Source organism: Terrapene carolina, unplaced genomic scaffold (assembly GCF_002925995.2).
Source record: "Terrapene carolina triunguis isolate 2854851 unplaced genomic scaffold, T_m_triunguis-2.0 Scaffold42, whole genome shotgun sequence".
Classification (NCBI taxonomy): domain Eukaryota; kingdom Metazoa; phylum Chordata; order Testudines; family Emydidae; genus Terrapene; species Terrapene triunguis.
Window position 1 is genome coordinate 69,403,143 of NW_020664393.1, and position 25,631 is coordinate 69,428,773.

The 25,631-nt window shown below is 40.6% G+C and overlaps 2 protein-coding genes across 3 annotated transcripts in view; one reads left to right on the plus strand and one right to left on the minus strand.

The window, feature by feature from the left end:
- GCFC2 (GC-rich sequence DNA-binding factor 2) overlaps nucleotides 1-14,004 on the plus strand; it is a 57,056-nt gene extending 43,052 nt beyond the window's left edge. The window contains exons 13-18 of the mRNA XM_029911882.1: nucleotides 4,165-4,286; nucleotides 5,787-5,863; nucleotides 6,754-6,820; nucleotides 9,486-9,632; nucleotides 11,614-11,738; nucleotides 12,463-14,004. Of these exons, the coding sequence (XP_029767742.1) occupies nucleotides 4,165-4,286; nucleotides 5,787-5,863; nucleotides 6,754-6,820; nucleotides 9,486-9,632; nucleotides 11,614-11,738; nucleotides 12,463-12,577 (653 nt within the window). The 3' untranslated portion in view covers nucleotides 12,578-14,004. The remainder of the gene's footprint in view (nucleotides 1-4,164; nucleotides 4,287-5,786; nucleotides 5,864-6,753; nucleotides 6,821-9,485; nucleotides 9,633-11,613; nucleotides 11,739-12,462) is intronic.
- Nucleotides 14,005-17,284: 3,280 nt separating this feature from the next.
- Nucleotides 17,285-24,575, minus strand: MRPL19 (mitochondrial ribosomal protein L19). Of its 2 annotated transcripts, XM_024194071.2 has the most exons (6): nucleotides 24,471-24,575; nucleotides 22,478-22,589; nucleotides 20,794-20,912; nucleotides 20,150-20,284; nucleotides 18,963-19,144; nucleotides 17,285-17,613 (listed from the first exon to the last, which is right to left on the minus strand). In XM_024194071.2, exons 1-6 carry the CDS (start codon nucleotides 24,556-24,558, stop codon nucleotides 17,398-17,400), a joined length of 852 nt encoding a protein of 283 aa, XP_024049839.2. In that variant the 5' UTR covers nucleotides 24,559-24,575; the 3' UTR covers nucleotides 17,285-17,397. The 2 variants fall into 2 exon arrangements, with proteins under 2 accessions (XP_024049839.2, XP_026511602.1); XM_026655817.1 differs by lacking the exon at nucleotides 22,478-22,589 and having other exon boundaries at nucleotides 24,471-24,550.
- Between the last annotated feature and the right edge of the window lie 1,056 nt (nucleotides 24,576-25,631).

Here is a 25,631-nt window from a genome sequence, read left to right on the forward strand (position 1 = left end):
ATAGCTCTTCAGGATGAGGCCAAGGGGCTGTGGTGTCAAGCACACTATAAGTAGGGAGCTTGTCATTCAAACAGTAGATTTCTTGGAGAAGAGTGGAAAGGAAAAGGGGTTTTCCATATGAAAACAAACATCATAGCTATTGTAACCCACACACATTTAGTGTGGCACTCTGTCACTTTCTGGTGGTGACTGGGCCACAGATGGAGGTTGATGAGCCTACTAAAGCTCTGGCTAACCAACTTGGGTCTCTTAGTTCAGGAAGGTAAAGGCTTATGCTTTAAGATTTGGATGTCCCTTCCTGCCACCAGTGACTCACCCAAGGATGTTGTGTTACACTGTTCATAAAAGCAGGCAGTTTGATATCAAATAGGGAGCCTAATCAATCTAAGCAGATATGACTGCTTTCTAGAACCATTTTTGTATGTTTTATTCTCACTGCCTTCCGTAGCTAAGTTAAAATGAAGTGCTATATCAAATATTTTCCTCTTCTAATTTAAGCAGCTAGTTCTTGAGACCCTTCATATTTTTTACATAATATTTGGTAAGGGTCTATTACATCTATAAATAAATAAGGTATTCTGAATTATTTAAATTTGACTCCTAAAGTCAGTAGAAAGTTGTATGTTACTGCAGATCACCTCTTGAATTAATCATAAATGACATTGATTTCACAATGTATTCTTGGTTTGTCTATATGCTTCTTATGGCCCCTCATCATAGCATCTAGGTACCATGTACGTAACTGTGAAGGAAGTATTTGTCTGTCAGAACCATACAGGGAAATAAATGTACATTTTTGAAGTAGACCTATTAATGTATAAGTATATGCAAAATTAGCAGAACTCACTTGCAAAATGTACTTTATATTCACTGAATATACCGATTCTTCAGACAAGTAGCTCCATTATGTGTATGGGTATATAAAGATTTGTATGTAATTACTAGTCTACATAAAGAATGAATTACTACTAAGGACATTTCTGCTGTCTGGGGCATCCGAAGCTACACAGAGCATCCCTCATGTGGTGGATGAGGGAATGTCAGGCATAATATAGGTTGCTCCAAATATATATTGAATGAGGAGCCATGGATCTATGGTTGTGAGTCAGACCAACTTTCTGTCCTTGTATTTATTTATTTTTAAGTCCCAGTTATGGAAACAACCTTGATAAAAAGAATGTCTCAATTGACCAGCCTCTCTGTCTCAATTAGCCTCTTGAAATCAGAGTCTACAACAGATAAGTTTGAATGGAGGTATGAAGGGGTTGGACCAAACCCACGAGGGAATTCATTGCCTGAAACCAGAGATCCTCACAGCGCCTGCCATTGGCTACTGTCGGAAGACAAGATATTGGGTTAGATGGACCATTGGCCTCACCCAGTATGGCCATTCTTATGTTCTAAAACTAAAACTAGAATCGGGTGCTAGAATGTGAGAACCATGTGGGTGACTGAGTCAAGTAGTTGGAGAAATGACCGAATTCAAGATTAGTATTCTTGGAATGAGTGAAATGAGATGGACTGGAGGTGGAAGAACTCCATTCAGATGGTATCACAGCACCCTATTCAGGAAAGCAAAATGATACTCTCGTAGAGGGAGTTGGAGTATTCCTCTACAGAAAAGCAACATAAGCTCTACAGGAATGGGGACAAGTTAACTTACGACTTATAAGAGCATGTTTGGTTACAAATCATGCTAAAGTAACTATCATCCGGTGTTAATACACCTACCAATGAACATGATGAACAAGTAAAAGATGCATTGCATAGTAAGTTGAAGGATGTATTAAACCAGGTCCACACTTATGATGTCATTCTCGTTATGGATGACACGAACCCAACAACCTCAGATATGAGCATTGCATGAGTAAATACAGAAGTGAGGGGTGGGCGGACAATGGTGATTTACTAAGCTGTGTAGTATGTATAACTTGTACATTAGAGGGACACTTTTCCCTCATCTAGGAAACAAAAACTAATATGGATGTCAAATGGTGGAATTATCAAGAAACAATTGAATCACATTGTCATCAGCAGATGGTGGAGAAGATAAGTGCTGGATACATAATCTCTTACAAGTACTGATGTAGGAAATGACCACTATCTTGTCACTGGAACAGTTAGAATAAAGCTAAAAAGACAAGCTAATCAGAAAAGAGAGATGGAATTCAGTGTGAAGGAACTATCCGACCTGGGAATCAGGAGGGATTTTAAAATCTAGCTCTCAAGCAGATTCCAAGAGCTGTGGGTAATAAATGATGATATAGAGTAACAATGGGCTCACTTTAGAAATGTCTGTCAGGAAGCTTCCACAACTTCATTTGCTCCAAGGAGATCAAGGAAAGAAGAGTGGATACATTCAGGCACATGGAAATTGATTGAAGAAAGAAAACCTTTAAAAAGAGGCAAGCACAGGTGACACGTGAAAAACAATGCACACTGCAATGGGCGTATGTAGAGAAAGATAAGTAAAGAAGTTGTGATGAAAAGGTAAGAGAATGGCTTGACAAAAATGTTAGAGAAGCTGAAGGTACATCAGTGAGAGACGAAACTGAGAAACTGGTCTGTATGTATAAGCAATTATCATGGTTCCAGAGTCACAGTGTTATTGTAAATGTGAAAGATGGAAGATAGTTAACAGTGGAAACAGAACGATGGTGAGAACATTTTAAGGAAGTACTCAACCAACCACAGCCAACAATTCTAATGGATGGATGTGACAAAGGTGAAGAATTAAATATCTCACTGCTAGAAATTTCAGAAGCAGAAATAGAGGAGGCAGTTAAGCAGCTAAAAAATGTGAAAGTGCCTGGTCAAGATAAAATCACTGCTGAAATGCTTAAAGCTGGGGAGGAGGTGTAGTTCGTGAAATACATAAACTTTGTAATATAGTTTGGGAGAAGGTGTGATCTGAAAATCGTGATAATTACTTGATGCGAAAAGCAACATCAAAGGAAGATACAGCAATTATATGAAGTAAAAGAAAACCTCAAGATCGACTGTGCAGATGACATTGTTCTATTGGACACACACGATGATGCTCTGAAAAAGATCACGACCAATGTCAAATGTGAGGCTGCCAAAGTAGGATTAAGAATTGACCAAAAGAACAAGAACGTCATGATCATTGAAAGCAATGATAATGCATATGTGATCAATAGTGAAGCTACAGCATGGATAACTAGTTGGTATATCTTGGAAGCACAATGATTGCTGATGGCCAGCTCTGTAAGGAGGTAGAAGCAAGAATTGGGAAGCAAGTGGAACCTTTTCAAGACTGGCAAATATCTGGAAAAATAAGGAGATTCATGCAAGAACCAAGATAAAGTTATACAATGCCATTGTAATATCCACATTGTTATATGCTTCTGAAACTTGGCAAATGCTAGAAACCAACAACAGGAAACTTAATGCATTCTATCAGAGATGCTTGCAAAGAATACTTAGTGTCCGCCGATGGGATAAACCAGGAGTTCTCAAACTTGGAGTCGTGACCCCTCAGGGGGTCACAAGGTTATTATGTGGGGGTCACAAGCAAGGTGTCAGCCTCCACCCTAAACCCACTTCACCTCCATCATTTATAATGGTGTTTAAATATAAAAAAAATCTTTTTAATTTAGAAGGGGAGGTCTCACTCAGAGGCTTGCTGTGTGAAAGGGGTCAGTAATACAAAAGTTTGAAAACCACTGGGGTAAACTAACCAACGCTAATGTATTACAGAAGACTGCTCAGCAGACTGTAGAGACAATGATTTGAGAAAGAAGGCTGGTCTGAGTGTGTCATATGGATGTCAAAAAACTCTATTCTTAGATAAGCCTTTGATTGTATACCACCTGATGGAAGATAGAAAAGAGGAGGACAACAGATGATACATAAGAGAACCATTAGAAAGATGTTGCTGTCATGGAAACAGACTATAAAGGAGGAAGAAATGTGGCATTAGACAGGTAGAAAGACTGGGTTTGCTTATGTATTACAAAGCACGAGAGCATCTAATGAAAAAATCTGCTTATGCTTATTGTAAAGATGAAGAATGAAGTAACATTGTTATCTTTTGCGTGGTGGACACTTGTATGCAAATTAAGTTTATCTCCTGTTTAGAGTGACATTTTAAAACAAGCAAGTAACTACTTGTACATCATTTCTGAAATAATGTTTTTTCAGGCTTTGTAGAGCATGTGTGGGATCCTTTGTCAACTTCACAAACAGTCAGTCTAGTTCAACTCTGCAAAAATATCTTTGAAGAACATTCCCTTTCCAAAAATGAATCCAGTAAAGCAAAACAGGTAAAAACCATTGTGCTGTTAGAGACCAGAAGAAAATGGTATATTTTAAAGACATTGATAGATTATATACTCTTCCTACCCTTGCTGTATGCATTCATCATATAATTCTAAAGTTGTGGTATTTGATTAACCTTTGCAGGTTGCCTGTAATAAGCAAAAATTTGAAGCTAAAATTGTTCTGCTCTCAGATGTGCAAATGCAGCTCCCTTTTAGTCTGTGGGAGATGTGTATATCTTTGGCCAGAAATTGGCTCTTGCTACTAGAAAAATCATGACTACTGTTAGCAAGAGGCTTGTCATAATTGTAATCTTTTTGCTCCTCTGTGAAGATGAATCTTCAAGAACTTATAACTTTGCATTTGATTTTTTTTTTAAAAGAACTAAATGCACAACTTTTAACTGTTTAAAATCTTAAGGATGCTTCAGAGCTCAAATCTTTTTCACTGGTTTAGAACTACACCAGAGCTAAAGAAAAGCTTCAAAAAAAATGCAGGCCTGTTTAAGTTTCACTAAGTGGCTTCCTTTCTAGAAGGATTTTAATTTATAAAAAAATGGATAATCATTCCACCAGTGAAAAAGATCTCTATAATGTTAATTAAGCATTTTATAATTGTGCACTTTGAGTTCATGATTCTCTACTCCAGTATGCTAGTTTCATTCCTATGTAAATCCAAGGAATTTCACCATCATAAAATTGGTGAAATTGAGTAGAAAATCAGATCTCGAATATGAAAACCCATGTGTCTACCTGTCAACCAGATCACTGCTTTGAAACTGGGGAAATCAAATTCAGTAATACCTTTTCAGCATATTTTTGATGTCTTGGCTAAAGTCAGAAAAATAAAACTAAAAATTACCCACATTTTAATTTGATAAAAGTGTAGAGACATTGTGTAAAGCTCTTAGACCTTTGGATAGAAAAAGTAACTGTCTGTGGTATTGCTTATGACACAATTAGTTATGTAGAATTTTTCAGTTCTTCTATGTGATGAATCTATTGTTTAACCACCAGTTTCGTTTTGTAGTTATAAGAACATAAGAATGGCCATACTGGGTCAGACCATAGTCCATCTTGCCCATTATCTGTCTCTGACAGTGGCCAATACCAAAGCGTCATGGGAGGTGTACAGAATAGGACAGTTATGGAGTGATTTACCCCTGCCTTCTACTTCTAGTTATAGACTATGTATAATAATTTTGCTAGTAAAGTAACATGCAGCAAATGGCATCATTTGGGGAAAATTTAAAATTAAAACACCACAATGACAAATGGTCAAAGAGCGTGGTAGGGTCAGTTAAAATTGCAACCAGCTGATAACCATAGCTAAGAAAATATATATAAAACGGGTGGCAACTGTTTTAGTCTAAAATAAATGTATCACATTCATCTAAAGGGAAATGCTGACTTTAAAATTATATCTTACAATATATCAGCTATCATTTACATGTTTTCATGGGGAGATATTGGTATGTCAATGATAAATCTCCAATTTTTTAATAGGATCTGGTAAACTCAATTGTTTCAAGAATGAAGAAGTCGATAGAGGAAGATGTCTTTATTCCTCTGTATCCTAAAAGGTAAGGCTAATTCTGTAAAATACCAACACTTCATTGGAAGCGAGGTCCCAGTTTAATATACAGTCAACATGAATTGGAAACTAATGGAATGGAAGGTTTCAGGAAAACTTCGTGTAATAGCTACAATTCCCAATGTCTGCTACGTCATTATGAGTCAAGTTGGGAAGCCCTTACTCAAGCTCGTGAATAGTAGCTCTCGGAAGCAGTCTTGTTTATTAGAGGAATTGAAATCAGTGGGACTACTCCTGTGAGTAAGTGCTCCACAATGTAAGAGCTCCTCAGTCTGGCCCTTTGTATTAATTGGTGATTTGTTAAAAGGATGCTTTGGCCCAGCTGGCCTGTATTTCCCCTTTGATTCATCTCCTCCTCACATTCACAAATTGTTACTGTTTCCCTTCAGTCTTTTCACTGTGAAGAAAAATACCTAGCTGTTTTTTGAATTTGCTTAATCCGGTTTGCTTTATTGGATTTGTTTATCACTATATTCTGTATATTTCACAATTTGGAATTAATGGAAATCCCTCTTTTTAGGAGAGACACAGGATTGAAAACTAGGATAATGTTGGGGAAAATGCATTGCTAAAGCTGATATAGGAAGTTTGCAGAGTGTCTGGCTCTGTACAGTGCTGTGTCAGTCTGATAAGTGTGGTTAAGTGTTTCCAATTGCTACTTTTAGTAGGGACTATCAAGAGACTAGTGATGGGTTCCAAATTTAAAGTTAGGTCTCAGCTCTGTTACATATTTTATGGTTATGGCCCTCTTTATTGATTGAGAACTGAAATTAACATCCATCAGTATACAGAAGAGATCAATTGGCTGGATATTTTTTTCTAAACAAAAACCATGAAAATGTTATTTTACCAATTTCCTGTTACACTTTCCATGACCAGCGCTGTGGAAGACAGAATATCGCCACAATCAAAGTTCCAAGAAAGACAGTTTTGGTCAGCTGTAAAGGTAAGCAAGAGGTACCTAATTTCTCCCTGAAAAATCATTTGGGCTAAAATATTTCATGCTTGATCTCAACCAAGAAATGCATATTCAGGGAAGTTTGATATCCTGGGGATAGTGCATTGTACTGGGAAGTATATACGTAGTTCTCAATGAGAAATAATAGAAATCATAGAAATGTAGGATTGGAAGGGACTTTATAGATCATCTAGTCCAGTTCCCTGAACTAAGACAGGATTAAGTACTATTTCTAAAGTAGACCATCCCTGACATGTGTTTGTCTAACCTGTTCTTAAAAAACTCCGGAGATTCCACAAGATAACTTGTTTTAGTGCTTAACTACGTTTACACTTAGGAAGTTTTTCCTAATGTCTAACCTAAATCTCCCTTGCTGCAATTTAAGTCCATTACTTCTGGTCCTGTCCTCAGTGGTTAAGAAGAACAATTTACCACCCTTTTCTTTATAACAACCTTTTATGTACATGAAGACTGTTAACATGTTCCCCCTTGGTCTTCTCTTCTCCCGACTAAACAAACTCATTTTTTTCAATTTCCTCATAGGTCATGTTTTCTAGACCTTCAGTCATTTTTGTTGCTCTCTTCTGGACTTTCTCCAGTTTGTCCACATCTTTCCCAAAGAGTGGTGCCCAGAACTGACTCTAGTTGAGGCTTTATCAGTGCTGAGTACAGTAGAAGAATTACTTCTCATGTCTTGGTTTCAGTACTCCTGCTAAAAAGTCCCAGAACGATGTTTGCTTTTTTTGCAGCAGTATTTCATTGTTGAGTCATATTTTGTTTGTGATCCACTATAGCCCCCAGATCCTTTTTCTAGGCAATCCTTTCCCATTTTGTATTTGTGCAATTGATTATTCCTTCTTAAGTGGAGTACTTTGCATTTGTCCTTATTGAATTTAATCCTATTTATTTCAGACCATTTCTCCAGTTTGTCAAGATCATTGGTGTTGGTCCTACTTTGAGCAGGGGGTTGGACTAGATGGCCTCCTGAGGTCTCTTCCAACCCTAATCTTCTATGATTTTATAATTTTGAATTCTAATCCTGTCCTCCTAAACATTTGCAACCCCTCCCATCTTGGTATCGTCTGCAAACTTTATAAATGTCACTGTCATTTTTCAAATCATTTATGAAGATATTGAATAGAACCAGACCCAGGACAGATCCCTGCAAGACCACACTCAATATGCTCTTCTGGTTTGACTGTGAACCATTTATAACTACTCTCTGAGTACAGTTTTCCAACCAGTTGTGCATGCACCATTATAGTAGGTTCATGTAGGCTGTATTTCCCTACTTTGTTTATAAGAAGGTCATGTGAGACAGTATCAAAAGCCTTACTAAATTTGAGGTATATCACATCTATTGCTTTCCCCATATCCACAAGGCCTTCTTACCCTGTTAAAGAAGAATATCAGGTTGGTATGACATGGTTTGTCCTTAAAAAATCCATGTTGACTGTTACTTATCACCTTATTATTTTCTAGGTGCTTACAAATTGTTTGATTATTTGCTCCATTATCTTTCCAAGTACCAAAGTTAAGCTGACTGGTCTATAATTTCCTGGGTTGTTCTGATTCCCCTTGTTATAGATAGGTACTATATTTACCCTTTCCCAGTCCTCTGGGATCTCTCCCATCCTCCATGAGTTCCCAAAGATAATCATTGATGGCTCAGAGATTTTCTCAGCCCAATCCTTAAGTATTCTAAGATGTATTTTGTCAGGCTTTGCCGACTTGAAGACCTCTAACTTGTCTAAGTAAATCTTAACTTGTTTTTTCCCTGTTTTAGCCTCAGATTCTACCCCATTTACACTGATGTTCACTATGTTAGTTATTCGATCACTGCTAACCTTTCTGGTGAAAACTGAAACAAAAAGGCATTTAATACATTTGCCTTTGCTGCATTTTCTGCATTTGTCTTTCTCTCCTCATTGAGTAATGGGCCTACCCTGTCCTTGGTATTCCTCTTGCTTCTAATGTATTTGTAAAATATTTTTTTGTTACCCTTTATGTCCCTGCCTAGTTTAATCTCATTTTGTGCCTTAGCCTGCCTACGTGCTTTTGTTGTTTTGTTATATTTATCCTTTGTAGTTTGATCTAGTTTCCGCTTTTTGGATGACTCCTGTTTTAGTTTCAGGAATGTGTGCTCTTCAAAGATAATTGGTTGTGAAATAATGGTTATAAATGTGCTGTCGTTTGAATGTACTTATCCATCGATTTACACAAATGCCAGATCCTCCCCATCTCACCCCAGACCTTGGCCAACCATTCTTGCCCTACATATTTCCTCTTTTCATCACTTGCTTCACTTGAGAGGGCCAACAAGATTTGGTGGCCTTTGGGCTGTGCCCCATGTCAGTTTCCAAGTCCTTGCCCTCTGCTGAGTGCATTGCACTTCTGGGGCTCCATACCCCAAGCGCACATTCTGATGTGTGTGTGTGTGTGTGTGTGCAGTCCAATGATCTCATGTTCAAATAAACACATCAGCGTATTTTTTTAATCTAAAAAGATTGAGTTGAGGGAAATTCTAAGTGGGAATTTGGGCCTGCATGCGGTCCTATGAAAACGTGTAACCAAAGTATTACATTATGGTTTTATACTTAAGTTTACCTCCTATCACCAAGTGTGCTCATTCTAAGCTTCTTTATCATTTCAGCTGCTGTCCAATATTCTTCTTTGGGATGGGATCATACTAGAAGATACACTACATGAGTTAGGACTAGGCAAGCTGCTGAATCGATATCTCCTTCTGATACTCCTTAATGCACCACCTGGACCAGATAATGTGGAAAAATGCAACAAGGTAAAAATTATATACAGGAAAAAGGCTTATATTGAAGAAAGAGTTTTCATGATAAAGAGATCAGTGTCTGAAGATAAAATAAGTAACAAACTTTCAGTATCTATAGCTTTTAAGGTAACTTTGCAAACTCTTGATGATTTTAGAAAGGCACAGTCAAAATATTCAGGCCTAAAATTTGGAAACTTGGAAGCTATTACAGTCCAATGGAAAATATCTTTTTTGGATCCTAAGGGTGAAATCCTGGCCCCATTGAAATCAGTAGCCATTGATTTCATTGGAGCCAAGATCTCACTCTAAGTATCTTTTTGAAAAATCTATCAGTTCAAAATAAAATAAAGTGTGAGCTGTTCATGCTCGCCTAGATCACCAGCTATAATTAGCCATTTAACCTACACCATGCTAGTAATGTTTCAGAGCCCATTGAAGAATGGAAAGACCGCCGTTGAATTCCTTCAAGTCTGGTTCAAGCCCACTACTCACAAAGTTGTGTGCTTTCTTGGTGCAATAGATTATGCTAATGCAGAGAGAGATTTGTGCAAACAAAAGCCACATTAGGTTTGTTAAAAATCCAGAAAATGCCAATGTTTGACTCCAAAGTAGATCTTCACACCTTTCAGAGGATAAAAATCCTGGGTTTTTTGCTTCCAAGTGTTACAAACAGTGGAGGGTAAAATAAACAATTTCTAAAAAGGATACTGGCAATTAATGATTTAATCCCTTGGCTCCAGAATAAGTATTTTCATAATGCTGGTTGTTAATGTAAATTCAATGGCTGGAGTTGTATATCTCTAGCCACAAAATGACTTATCAATGAATCTCTTGGTACTGAGGATGAAGAAGGTGGTGGCTTCTTGGAATTGGGCAGATTCTAACTTCTTGACCTGAGGGATTAATGCAAGCAAATGTTTTTGCCCAAAGCTAATGTATGCTAATGTGCTCTAAAGGTTAGGAGTTCAAATTGGCAATAACAAATGGTGTATTATGCCAGCTAGATTGTTAGAGGGCTTTCCCTTCACCCTCTCCCCTGGTTCTTGTCATGCAGACAGAAAGCAGAAGACCAGAAGTCTGAAGTGTAGACAATGCAATGTTTATTGGGGTTAGTTTTCAGCAAAAGCGTGTTCCATAACTCTGACACCACAGTGTTTCGTCCCCCCCTCCTCAGGAGGCATAATTATACCTGCAATGCATGCCCATAGTCCCACCCCTTACAACTTAGGATCATGTTCCATTTTGGGTCTGGGGTCTTCGTCTCACTTCTTTTGTATCCCATGGGAGGGGTAAAGAGTGAGGTTGTGCTCTGGTCAGGGACAGGCATTTCTTTAGTCTTTTAGTGTTTTATACGTTTCCCCACCCCCAAACCCTTTTGCCCCTCTCAACTGGTTGCTTGATTTTGCCTTGAGATAGGGGTTGAGGCAATCTTTAAGTGCTCTGAGTAACACTTTAACTGCTCTTATCTGTTCCCATTGTACTAACAAATCCATCTGACTAGGCAGAAGCAACATCCCAGTGTCTTTGTCCTTTGTTTACACATATTAGTATAAGAGTATCAAAAAGTCAAACCCAAAATTCTATCCCAGGCTAACAAACAGACCTATATACTAACATAGATTAAAATTGATATGTTTTTAGGCAATCTTTTTAATATATGCATTCAAGAAGCATCAGAAGCAAAATGGAAGGTGTAGAAAGGTTTGTGATAAAAGTTCTCAGTCATTTGTGTATAATTGTTGATGTTCCTTACACAGAAACATAAAAACCTTTAGAACAAACATCAGCCTATAAACTCTTGAAGCTGTTGAGTATGCCAAGAATAAAAATACTCCATTGAAATGATATCTGGCTCTGCATCTGACAAAGCTTTTTATTAATTACAACAATGGAGCCAATTAAAGGGGAAATAAGAAGTTGGAGTTAAAGCAGAGTGTGAGTTAATGCATTTAAGGATTGTCTAATCTTTTCCAAATATGTTTTGATTGAACAGGTAGTTGCATGTCTCCCAGAAAGATGGTTCAAAGAGCTTAAAAGCAGATCAACTCTCCCTCAGTTAGCAAACTTTAGCCAACATTTGTTGCAAAGTGCACATACACTGTACAAGAATAACTGCAGGTAATCTGTCTGGCATTTTTTTGGAATTCATTATTTCTACATGTATTGTGTCTCTCTAAGGTTTTATTAACTTTTTTGTGTCTGTATATTTACATGGTACACTGTAAAAGGGCCCCTGTAGCGGTATACATTTTGATCTTTTCCATGCATATCCATTTGAGAGGTGTGGAAGGATTGTAAATCAAAAACAAATTAAAAATCTTGTAATGGACACACAAGAATAATGGAAAAGGGTTATGTGACTTATGTGTAGGACTTACTGGTAACAGTATACAGACATGTAAAGTCCTACATTACATCGTTCTTGTAACACTGGTCCGTCTATTTCTAGAGAATTGGGGAAATAGTCCCATAATGTTGTTGCTAACGGAGGCGTTGGATATCTGCTGTGATTCTCTGTATCTTGCACACTCTGAGCTGTCTTATTAGTGCTTGCTTTTATAAGGAATGTAATTATTAAAATATGGAATATCTAATCAGATTAGTTTAAATTTATAAAATGTGATCTAATAGAAATGGAAGATACAGATTTATGTTAGCTTTTCCTGCCTAGCCTTTGGACACTGGAATTTAATGTGGGCAACATAACTGATCACCATAGCCCAGGATCATTTTCATTAATTTCCAGTGTAGTTTCTTATCTGCATTTTAAAAATCAATACACTCAAAGTATATGGAGGTCAGTCACTTGAATATTGTACTTTTTTTTTTTTAATTTTTTTAGTGACGAAACAAGAGACCTGATTCTTCTGTTGGTGAAAGTCAACGCCTTGCATATTGCAGAGGATTTCATTGAGGAATATAAACTGGAACACCTGAAATCTATTGTCAGAAAGTAGAATTCCAGCAAAAGGACTAAAATATAAAATTAAAAATGCTGTAGCCATTTTGGGTTTGATTTAAAGCAAGATAAAAATCAAGCTAAAATACTGTTAAAGGTTTCACTTGAACAATGCAACTGACGAGTTAGGGCTGCCCTTTGACTTTATTCTGTCTTGTTGAGCCTAGATATTTCATGGGACTTAAAGGCCATGCAAGTAATAGGCTTATATTTTTGCATTTCTTGTGCACCGAAAATTCCCACGGAGGGTACTTGGTGTGCACCAGGAATGCAAAATCTGGTCCAATGCATGTTGCACTGGTTGGTATCAAGTTAGTTGAAGATGAAATGGTAATCTTAATTCCTGAATGACCTTGCTTTTTCTGGATTTAATTCAAAGTGGAGCAGTGTTTTAGTTCCTATCACAGGGGTGATAATGCTTTATTCCTTTTAGGAATAAATAAATAGGTGTTACTTAAAGGATAGTGAAAGGATCTGAAAAAAGTGTCACACAATCAGTATACTGTAAGTAAACAGCCTTGTGTAGAATTTCCAGTCTTGAACTGTGAGCCTAGTATTGTGTACTGTCTCTCTATCTCAGGGAGAATACCAGGTCCCGTCTCTGGTGAGATCCCAGTGACCATCTTCATGGAGATCCGTGGGAGAGTTAGTCAGTATAAGTCCTGCAGGATTTCAACTGAATAATAGCAATAGAATAACAGAGACAGCTGAAATAGAAAGCTAGGGATAGCAGGCACCTATCTATATTATACCTAGTGTTCAAATACAACACTTGTAACATCACAATATAAGGATGGCATCCACTGTATGTTGTCTTTTATAATTCAGATGCTAATGTGGATTGTGCTCAAGTGTTTGTGGGCCTGGGCTCACCTCTGGTCTTATTTTTCATCAAAGTTTCTTTTTAATTATCATACACACTTCAGTTGTTGGCAGTGAGATGCATGAGTCATTTATTGTAGCAACTTCAGAAATTATTTTAATGTGAATTTTTCACATCGTTTTCAGAAATCTGACTGGTGTCTGAGAGTCTTGCTGATTGCTGTTTTTGCTCCCCCCAATGTACACACAGTCTCGTCTATCATACAGTCTATTTTAAAATATTCTGTGTATGTTTTAAAGTGAGAATTTTGAATGTATGTAACAAAAGTCATTCTGCCATGGAATTGAAAGAGAATTGTTTATAGAAATCCAGAGCATAGCACAACTTCTCATGCAGTCATTTGTATCTGTATTTCCCCAAATGGTATTTAACATATATTTGTGTTTTTCTTATAGTAGATTTTTTTCCCTGTGGACATGCTTTTACATTTTTTTAAAAACTGGGTGTTTTTGTAAAATAAATGAATATCAATTGTAAATGACTAGATACTATTTTTTATCTTGATTGTTTAACTCTTGTACATATGGGCTTACTTTGTAAAATAAAATTGTTAGTCTTGCATTTCATTTCATATTTATTTAAACAAGTAATTAACTTCAATTCTGGGTGTTCACTGTATTTGCCATACTAACATGATTTAAGCAGCATATCTCTAGAATGTGCAGGATTCTTCAAAGCAGTACACTGTTTCAAGACCATCTTTTGCTGTGATTACTATAATAAATCAACTTACTAATGATGGCAAGATTGTGCAGCAATTGATAACTTTTTTAAATTTAGATTTTTACCAGCAGGAACTATGAAATTAGGCAATAGCTAATCAATATAAGCATGTGATTTGTGCACCTTGCCTTCCCTCTATATTTGTTGGTATGTTGTCTCAAATTAGACTGAGTTCTTCAGGGAGTGAGCAGTGTTCACCTGTGTATTTGTACAGCACCCAGCACAATGGACCCTTGATAATGTAGATGCTATTGCACTACATGTAACATTCCTTCTATGTCATTATTGACTTTATGTGCCTGGATGGTGTTGGAGGTGCTATTTTGGATGATATAAAAGATGGTGGCCGTTGGTGGGCTAAAGAGCCCATCAGATGTAGGGCAAGAGTAAGGGGTACTTACTCATGGTGATGGCCAGGATAAATTCCAATTTGTGTAACTGAATTCTGTATGCTTCAGTTTTCCCTGAAGTTTGTTGGCTATGTAAGTTGTCCCGTAATAATACAGCTGTTAAACAGCTGCACTGTTTCACCAAAACACTGCTCCTCCTGAAGTGTAGTTGAAGTGACAAGCGTATGTGCATGTATTTTGTAGAGTGCTGTGGGAGCCCACAGGCTAATGTGTAGTTACTAAAATGGCCTTTTAAAAATGTACAAGATTTTTGCAATGCTAAAAATATTAAGTTTCTACTTAGTGTATTTTGTACCAAAACCAAAGCTTTCAACCACTTAACAGACTCCTACATTTCCCACTGGTTTTGGCCAGCCATGTGGCACTTTCAGAATTGTCAATTTCCCAGTATACAGAAAGCCTAATGTAAACTCAGCCCTATCCTACAAGTTGCAATGGGAGAAGGGTAAAATAGCTGCTGTTAAAAGTTTAAAACTCCATTCCATCCTCCCTTTTAACAAATGTAACCTAGGCGTTTGTGTGGTCTTATCCTTTCTACCAGCAGATTTAACTACACCTCCTCTCCCTCTGTGGTATTAACTAAAAGGTGTAGCTAGTTTGATTACATTCATTGTTTGTTCTTAAAAATGATTGAGACCCAATAACCAACCATAGCTAAATTTATTGTCCAAAGGCAAGGCAGTACAATATGAAAAGGAGGCATGTCCTCTTAGGTACAATTTTGTCAGGTGTTTTTTTTTTTTTTTTTTAAATCAGAAAGAGGGATGTGGCTCAGTTGAGTCTGACCCTTTATTCTTAAAGCTCTTTGCTTGCTGGGCCTCTTGAACCCAGTCTGAACCAGTACATGCAATTCAGCAGGTAATACTTCTTTGGAGTTGTTTACTTGTCCAGAGATCTAATTATGGTCCCCCCCAAGCCAATTTTCTTGGGGGAAGCTTGGTAACCTTGCTGATAAACCTAACATACAATTCCTAGCTCAGACTCATACATATAATCTTTAGAGATCGAAAAGTTTGACTAGTCCCAGGCCACATCTCTCAGTTTCCATACTTCCAGCGTCTTGCATGTCATAGACTGTTCAAAGTACACCTCTATCCTGATATAACACGGTCCTCGGGAGACAAGAAATCTCACTGCGTTATAGGTGAGACCGCGTTATATCGAACTTGCTTTGGCCCCCCTGCTCCTTGTCCCCTGACCACCCCCTCCAGACACTCCTGTCCCTAATCACCCCCAGGACCCCGACCCCTATCCACACCCCCTGACAGGCACTCACCGGCAGCAGCAGGAAGTGGAGCAACGTGGCCCCAGCTGCGGTGCTCCGCTTCCCACTGCTGGTGAGTGCGAGGAGGTTGGGGAAAGGATGCCCCCCTGTGCTCACCTGTGGCAGGAAGCAGAGCGCCATGACTGGGAGCTGGCGGAGTGGCAAGGGAAGCGGAGCGGGCTGCTCCTAGCCCCCCACTAATCCTCTGGGCCACTCTGGGACTGCAGGGCCCCCAAAAGTGCCCCTCCCACAGCTCCTGCCTCCCAGATCCCGGAGGGGAGCCCCTGACCACCCCGAGACTCTCTACCCCTTATCCAACCCCCTGGCCCCAGCCCGGCACCTTTAACACGCTGCTCAAAGCAGCATGTCGGAGCTTTACCGCGTTGTATGCGAACCCACGTTATATCAGGGTAGAGGTGTAACATTTCCCCCTCAGCAACTACTAGTGGTAGATCCTTCTAGCTCAAGTAGGATACATACCATTTCATCAATGAGAGCAGGGACACAACTCCTCATACCTTACAGAAAAAGGGAAGGTGAGGACTTGGGCAGGCTTTGCTATGTTAAGTGGGAATAATTGTTAGGAGTTTAGTAAACTGTGGGTGGGGAACAGGAAGAGGAGAATCAAATCAACTTCAAATTTGTAAACTAGTGATAAGAGTGAATAATGGCTCACAGAGTCATGTGCATGTTTTACAATCTCAAGCATGAAGGGCCTGAATCTGTCTTTTAGGTGTTTAAACAACACACCAAAAAATTTAAACTCAACTGCCACTCTGATCATTTTGTGAAATGTTCTATCCCTCTGTCTTGGTCCATGTGCTCGAGGGCAGGGACAGCCTTCCTGGTTGGCACACTCCTAGTACCCAGTGTTTTCACTCAAGGCTTACTTAACTTTTAGTTTTGAAATGTAATCCTACCTTCCTGTTCAGCAATATCACTCAACTAGTCAGACATACACCTACTGTATTTAAACAAGCAAGGAATGAAAGTGTGTGGTGGTGGTTAGTTAGACAATAGACAACAAAACCATCACAGCACAAGATGTGTCTTGACAGAATTTGGAAAACAAGTCAATCCACCAAAGCAGCGACTGCCAGAAAGTCTTAGTTGAGGCAGCTAACAAATGGATTAAAAAAAAGTTTCATGGCTGGAGGGATATGTTAATTGCAAAAGAACATATACTACCTGAATCCAGGGAGGCGCTTATGGCCTGTCATCAAATGAGTAACATGAAACGTGTAGCAGTGTAGACCTGTTTTGTTACCGTAAATACTGAGAATGCCTGGAAAAGGGGGCTAGACATAGTACTTTGGTAAGATAGTTTCTCAAGATTTTACTGAAGACAATGGGACTCACTGCCCCCACTCAAAAGTGGGAACTAAAGGAGGTTAAAACCACTGCACTGTATACACACAAATGTACTACTTTTTTGAAAGATTAACTTTATTGTACACAAGTCTTACACAACTGAGGAATTGTATATTAAAAAATTCAGGTGGCCTCCCTCCTCAGTAATCTACCATATAAAAGCAGTATCATTTTTTTAGCTCTTCATTCACTTCTTTCCATATTTCCTTCTCTAATTTTGAAGTATCGTATTCTCGCAGCATATCAAACTGTATCCAGGGCTTGCTCCACTTTTGTGCTTCTTTCATCGTTTCTTCAGGTAGTTCAAAGTGGATTCCTTGAATGTTAAATTTTGGTCGTTCCCAGCGTTTTGACCAGGGTTTAGGTTTCATTTTGACCTTCAGCTAGGATTGGAAACAAGTAAAGAATACGTAAGATGCAACTCTTCATAGAACTTTGACTTTTTTGCATTAGGATGCATTTTCAACTTGGCCCTACTTGTCTTTTTGCTCTAAAAGAAAGCGATGCCAAGTTTGACTGTAAGATCAGCTCTAAAGAGCTACTGATCAGTTGTGTTTGGATAACTGGAATTTATTCCTGAAGAAACTTGTGCACATAGTCATTTCATGTCTAACTGTTCTGTAGACAAGGCTCATCTATTCTCAATCTACTTTTGAACCCCACTTCTGATCAAAGTTAGATGTGCTCTTATCTCACAACTTGTTTTTCCTCTTCAGTAGCAGGGCTGTTAGTCCTTAGTTTACTAACATAAATCACTTAAAATATTCCCTCCCCCTTTGAGCTATTAATTGTTACTGGACAGTTAAAAACAGTCATCCACCCTCCATCCTCAAGTTCCACATGTTCACACTTAAGGTCAAACTTCCAATACTTAACTTTTTCCTGACACTCTATTTTGGTTTCCCCCTGCAGTCTGTCAATGCCTTTTTGTATTGAGTAGCCCTAACCACTACACGGCCCACTAGACATAAGCATATGCAGGCCACACTGCTTTTAGCATAGTGATAAACATTATACAAGAACTTAAAAGTAGTTAAGTATTAAACTCAGAAGATGGTGATTCCTCTAATGGATGGTACTAAAATATGGCACAGTACGGGATTTGCATACTTGAACTGGCATGGGATATGTATCCCACTACCTTCTACAAGTCTTCCTGAGCTAATGAAGAGGGTAGCAGATGTATTTGATTTCTTTAAGTCTTTTGGAAAGAAATGATCTACTTTACAGCCACCAAATTTCTACCCTCAGCATGACAATAAGTTGTTGTCCACTAGCATTCCTCCCTTGTGTACTTTTACACACAGATTCTCCTAAAAAAAGGATGACAATTTAATAATCAAATAGTTCCAGGGATGTCAGGCAGACATTTAAGTCACATCTACAGAACACATACAACATGGAGAAAGCTTCTCCACATAACCGCCTACACGTGCCTCAACTCTGCCCTGGAGAGCCCACCTCCCAAAGATGATTTATTTTTTTTATGCCCAATCCATCCTTGTTCTCTGTTAAAACAACAGATAGTTCAACTGCATTGTGGATGATTATTCACTATAAAAACAGAATAAGACCAAACTTGTTTTATATGTGGCACCTGATAACAGTTCAGTGGTCTTAGAGGGCTAGATTCAAGCTAACACATCAGATATGAAGTGTTTATATTTTATTACAATCACTTTGAATCACCTCCTCACTTTCCCACCAAACTTCTATCACACCAGACTCATACCTGGTTTACAGGAATTTCATCGTTAGGTGAATGGGGCACAGGTTTCATGTTCACATCAAAAGTACTATATTCAGGAAAAGCATCCCGTAAATACATCAGGTTGTCATCTAGTCTCTTCTCCAGCTTCAAAACCTTGATCTCCCGGATTCGAGGATTGTACAGTTCATAGCAAAACTCAACACCTTAAGACAACAAACAATTATTTAACTTGTAGCTGAGAATCAGGGGCCATAAGAAACCTAGTCTGGGTTTGATATATTGCAGTTTAGTGTTTCAGATCCTTATATTAATTGAGGACAGTGTTTTGTTACATTTTGGGTCCATTTTTTGAATACAGTATTGTATACATTTCTCTTTTACAAAGAAATTAAAGTCTGTGGTCTAGACTAGCTCGAGGCAGAGGCACTTATAAGTATAAATTTAAGAGGGAGCCACAAGCATGGATTTTAAATTACTCAATGTATTTTAGGTACAATGGTGATTACTCACCTGTGATATATTTATTTAAGCAAAATAAAGAATGCCTAATTCCTGCTTATATTTATAGTAATGCAGACAAAGCAATGCCTGTATTGCCCTACAATGGCTTTAAAGTGCACCAGAAAGAAAGTGTGTGAGGCAGTAGGCTGCTACATTGGTCTTCCATTATGGAGACCTAGAGTCAAATGTAGCTTGGGTTAGAAATGAGGTGATGTAGGACTGATATGAGACAAGTGAGAATCAAGATTAAGCTCTATGGGGCCTAGACTGTATTACTCTGTTTGCACAGTGCCTAGCACAATGGTACTTCACTCTCAGTTCGGCCCTAGCTGCTACTACAAAACAAAGTGTTTTTTATAAGGCTGTTAGAATAATATTAAAATCCATCTACTACAAAGTTAGTTCACAAATGAAGTTAGTAGATGTATTACTTCTGACCAGAGTTGAAACATGAGATCAGCCCAGATGTGCCAGATTTTTAAGCAACTGAGATATACTGTACACCAAGGTCTCATTGCATCTTGCAGTGCATCTTGTTTTAAACCTAACAAGAAATAGTAGTATGCAAGATGATGATTTTCCTTTAATACTCTAATACCATCCCAATGGCAAACAAGATTTCTATACCATTTCATATACAGTTTAAATACTATAGCTCCTCCATTTAATAGTCCTAATGTAAGAATGAAAGCTGTACAAAGACATACCCTGCCCTTCTATAATATTCCGAAGCACAAAGGTAGCACCAAGTCCTTTTCCTCCTCTTTGAATGCAAATTCCTACAAAACGGCTGGTTTTGTCACTGGCATATGGATCTGCTGTGGTAACAGAAAGGATGCTTCCTGTCCAAAGGAGAGACTAGTCAGTAAATCATTCCTGGAACATGGAGAAGGAGTCAGATTTTAAATGCAGACATTAATAGACACACTCAACTAAATTAATCTTTCTAAGAAACAGACTGAATTTACAAAATGTAGGCTTAAATATTGATATAAAAATATAAAATTTCTTTGCCTTTAAAGATTTAGTTCACATCATTAATGTTATTTACTTGTGTCTATAAACAGGAAAGTTATAGACAAAAGTTTCTTGGACCACATGCACACTGCAGTGTTTAGGTTGTAAGCAATGCATAGAGAATGTCTGCATCTAGAAAACTAACCTCAATGTTTTCATTGAGTTCAAATGGCGATACTTCTATTAATCATAATTCTATTAATTGTCCATTAAATTTGGCAGCAGAAAATAGTAACATTGTTATAAAGCTATGCTATTAATTAATTAATTTTTTTAACTATATCAATGACCAATACTGGAAAAGTTATTAAAAATCCTAATGCTGTTAACTGACCAACATAGAACTCTGGAATGTCGAGCACTTTTCGCCTTCGTATCATGTCAGTTCTTTCAATATAGAATTTAAGAGGATCTGTTCTCTCTCTGGGGGGAATAAATTCAGGACTCAAGAACCTGTGGGGAAGTCAAAACCTTTATGAGTATAAGACGGAAGTAATTTGTATTAAAACCTACAACTTACCATAGTACTGAATTAAAAATATTTGGTTTACACATTAAAGACCTCTGTTATTCATGTGTGCAGGTTGCCTTCACACTGACATAAATAGCAGTTTTTGCAATTCCTGATTTGAGTGCTCCAAGGTTTTTCAATGAGAAGATGTGTAGTTTGCGTTCAGATATTTTGCAGCTACAAGTGCCTACAATACTCATTGGCCTTTTGGGTGCATGATAATTTTCTATTATTTATCAATCACTTTTGTCACTGCTATCACTTTTGAGCATGAGAACTATAGACAAGGAGGATTAGTAATGGAACCTTTCATGGTTCAATTCTAACCCATGTTAGCAGTGAGTACTTAACATTGGATGGCTCATGGCTGAATAGTATTGTGCGTGAAACAAGTTGTAAAAGGTCTCTCTTGCTCCTAGCAGATGGGAGCCCACAAGACGCACCATGGGTGAGATTTTCACCCCCACTCCTTTACATGGGATAATGGGGCCAGAAACGCATAGAGGGACTATAAAAACCCTTGATCTGGCTGGAATTGCCTGACACAGAAAATTAGGAAGACAGATGGAGGTGGTCCTCTGAGGACCACTTCACAAACCCTGTTGTAGGGGCATGGCTATGCAGTGGAAGCACAGCACACACAACAGCAGAGATTCTGGTCAGTGCTGCTGTCTGTAGGGTAGCCGAGGGAGGCTACCATAACTTAGCCTCAAAGGGCTGCTCTGGACCCCGGAGGGCAGAAAAGGTAGTTTAACTTGCGGAGGGGAGGGGAGAGAGAGAGAACCCCTCTTGGCTACAAGTTCTAAGAAGTGCAGCACAGAATCTTACCCCTTATGAAGACAGTTTCAAGTAAAGAAAACCCTTACCAGTCTGAGATGACTGGCCAAGAGCTGAACGGGTGTCAAAGTTCAGATTCTAAGAAACTCTCACCACTCCTAGGCTGATTACACACTAGACTTCTTTGGGAAATCTCCCAATGTTGCACTACCACCAACAGTGCAGAAACATTTTCATCACCTAATGTTGGCCAGAGCAGGTTAGGTGATTCAATAATAGAAACACTTGTGCCCTTTCTACACTAGCGTTCTCACTGAGGATACCAGCACCAGTGGCAGCAACATTTTACAAAGAGTGACTTGCTCAGCAGGTGGTCAGCAGCAGAGCCAGAATCACAATCCAGGTCTCTCAATGTCCAGTTGCGTGTACTTTCTCCCTATGACAGACTGTTGTACTGAAGATACACATGCATTTAATATAATGAAGCTCAACAAAACACAACCTAGACTTGCATGTACGTTTACAACTACATAGACTTATCCATGAATCACTATTTTTGTGGATGCAAGTCACAGGAAAAGGTATTTTAAGCCCATTTTTTGACAAATTGTCTCTGCTAGACCTTAGCAAATGTTTACTATACTTTGCATAACGGTGCTTAGTTGATTTCAGGAGCAGCAACTTTTAAGAAGTTTAACTATGCAATATGTTAAGCAACGGAGTATCCTACCTTCTCTCTACTACCTCTTTATGTTTGTCAACAACAACTGGCTTTGGAGGTGGCTGAAATTTTGTAGGTTCTCCACTGTTAGCCCTCAGAAGTCCAGAGGAAGAGAAGCATCCTTCAAAGTCAGAAACAAGATGGTGTTGAAAATAAACCTATTTCAATCAGGAGTAAAAGCAACCCCCATAACAAGTATGCATACAATTATAATGTAAGCAACTCTCAACCCTTCAAAATACTATATGTGTATGAACATTCACAGTGTGCTTCTTCTGATCCACCAGTACCATCTTAAGGCAATAGTAAAAGATCATGCCTTCCTTTGTTAGATGCTCATATGATAGAAGGAAACTGTGAGAAGCTAATGCAAGGAGTTTTAGATGAGTTAATCTCCTTTTAAGAAAAATGATATATTTCTTCCTCTGGCTTAAGCATCACATTTTAGAACAGCTTTCAGATGGAAAATATTTCAGCAATAACTGCTTGAATAAAGTCAAGCTAAGACTAAACTCATCTAAATCTATTTTTAACCTACAGACTTTAATACTTTCTCCTCACTGATTTGCAGAAGTCTCAGGTACTTTTATGTTTTACTACTATTTGAACATTTCAAAAGGACTTATTATTGCAGCATCACACAAAGTACAAAAATACTCTTGCATGCCTTGATCCTCCAAGATCTGCGCAAAGCTCACTGCAAGATCAGACCCTTAGGGAAAAAAGTGATGAATATAATAGTTCATTGAAATATCTCCCTCAAAAGCACCATAACTCCTGAGTGCTCTTTGATTTAGTAAGAAACACCTACAATTTATAATACATTTATCAGCTCAGCAATTAGTAATACTTTACAATTTCTATAACACTATCACATTTAAAATTTGGGTTACAATTTACATTAACTAGGCTTCTCAAATATAATTATGTCCTTTGTGAAGTGAAGCAGTTAAGGCTAAATAACTGGCCCAAGGTCACACAGTCCAAAACAGAATAGGGAATAAAAGTACAACTCTCCTCACTCACAGTCCTGGACCAGAACCACAAAACCATCCTTCCTCTTAGCAGATCTCTGCAACCTGAAAACTAGGGTAATCTATACAATTGTCAATTTGGAAAAAAGGGTTTGAGAGATTTTTACAGAGAGAAAATGAGCGCAAAGACACTGCATGAGGATGTAACCCAAAGCAATGGGGCGGGAGGGATAGCTCAATGGTTTGAGCATTGGCCTGCTAAACCCAGCGTTGGGAGTTCAATCCTTGAGGGGGCCACTTAGGGATCTGGGGCAAAATCAGTACTTGGTCCTGCTAGTGAAGGAAGGGGGCTGCACTCGATGACCTTTCAAGGTCCCTTCCAATTCTATGAGATAGGTATATCTCCATATATTATTATTATTATTATTAATGTAATCAGGTGTGACACACATTCCAGGGCCAGAGAAAGCACTCCCCTCCCAAAAAGGCAGAGGGGTGAGGGGGCTGGAAGCAGGGATCCAGGCAACACCCCTGCGTGCAAAGGGGGCAGTAAAGGGCACAGCAACCCAGGCAGCACCCCCCCCACACACACAAAGAGGGCAGTGAAGGGCACAGGAACCCAGGCAGCACCCCAGCAAAGGGGGCAGTGAAGTGGGCAGGGGCCCAGGCAGCCCCTCCCGTGAAGGTGGACACTGATGGGGGAAGCAGGGACCCAGGCAGCCCCCCCCTTCCCCGACAAAGGGGGCAGTAGCCGGGGAGAGGGAGCAGGGACCCAGGCAGCCCCTCCACAAAAGGGGCAGTGGCGGGAAAAGGGGAGACAGGACCCAGGCAGGCCCGCCCCGGGAAGGGGACGGGAGAGCGGGGCGGCAGGGACCCGGGCAGGGCAGGCCCGGCCTCCCCCCGCGAAGGGGGCAGTGACGGGGAGGAAGGACCCTGGTTCCCCCCCGGCCTTTTGGGGGCTGAGGGCGAAGCCCCGAGGAGGGGGCTGAGATCAGGCGACATGAGCGGGCGGAGCCCCGGCTCCTTACGGCAGCGCGCTCCGGGCCGGGCGGCGGACGCCCTGGCGAGGGCCCTCACACCCTCCTGCTCCAGGAACCTCCAGCAGGCGGCGGCCATGACGGCTCTGGCTAAGTTCCCCCGGCGAATGCGCGCGCACCCACAAGCCCCCACGGAGCTACGGTCAGCGCAACGTCCCAAACTACTCGCGAAAGCGGAACGAGGGTTCAGGGCGGGCGGGGCCCTGCCTCGGAGGCGGGGCTAGTTTCTGAATCGGGGCGGTGCCCCCCTTTGGGGTCGAGGGCGCCAGGCGCCAGCGCAGCCCAGCCGGCGGAAGGGGAGGGGCTGATGGGAGCAGGGCCGGCTCTAGCGTTTTTGCTGCCCCAAGCGCGTACGCACGCACACACAAAAGCCGTGATCGCGATCGGCAGCAGGTCCTTCGCTCCCAGAGGGAGTGACGGCCCCGCCGAATTGCCGCCGAACGGCCGGACGTGCCGCCCTCCTCTTCATTGGCTGCCCCCGGCACCTGCTTGCTACGCTGGTGCCTGGAGCCGGCCCTGGATGGGAGATGGGGCAGCCCTGGGGAGACCCGCTGGATGGGAGAGACGCCGTGCGGGGTGTTCCCAGGCGGGGAGGGCGGGAAGCGAAGCCCCACAGTCGCTTTCCCCTTACATGGAGCGCAGCCAGCCAGGGCCGGCTTTAGCAAGTGTGGGGCCCGATTCCTGGGGGCGGGGCTTGCTGCAAGCCCCGCCCCCAGGAATCGAGCCGCGCTCCAGCCGGGGTTGCCGGGCTTGGGTCCGGCCCGGAGTCGCACCACGGGGGCCAGGCCGGAGCTGCGCCGCGGGGGCTGGGCCGGAGCCGCAGGGACCGCGCCGCGGGGGCCAGGCCGGGCCGCGCTGGGCCGGAGCCGTGCCGGATCCCAGCCGCACCGCGGGGGCCGGGCTGGAGCCGCTGGGGCCTGCTGCTCGGCCGGAACCAGGGCCGGACTGGGCCGCGCCTCCCCAGAGCCCTTCTCGCACCCCCCACCACCCCCGCTTACCTGGTGCTGCCTGCCCGTCCCTGCTTCTTTTCAGACTTCCCACGAATCTCTGATTCGCGGGAAGCAGGGAGGGGGCGGAGCGTTCAGGGGAGGGGAGGAGGGGGAAGTGAGCTGAGGGCGGGGTGGAGAGCTGCAGCGCGGGGCCCTCTTTGCG

Excerpts from the sequence above, each read along its gene's own strand:
- MRPL19 (XM_024194071.2), bottom strand. The coding sequence starts at position 24,558 with ATGGCCGCCGCCTGCTGGAGGTTCCTGGAGCAGGAGGGTGTGAGGGCC. Across the intron at positions 20,285-20,793 it reads CATTCCAGAGTTCTATGTTG|GAAGCATCCTTTCTGTTACC; the intron begins GTCAGTTAACAG and ends TCCTTTGGACAG. Across the intron at positions 17,614-18,962 it reads ATGAAATTCCTGTAAACCAG|CTGAAGGTCAAAATGAAACC; the intron begins GTATGAGTCTGG and ends TTCCAATCCTAG.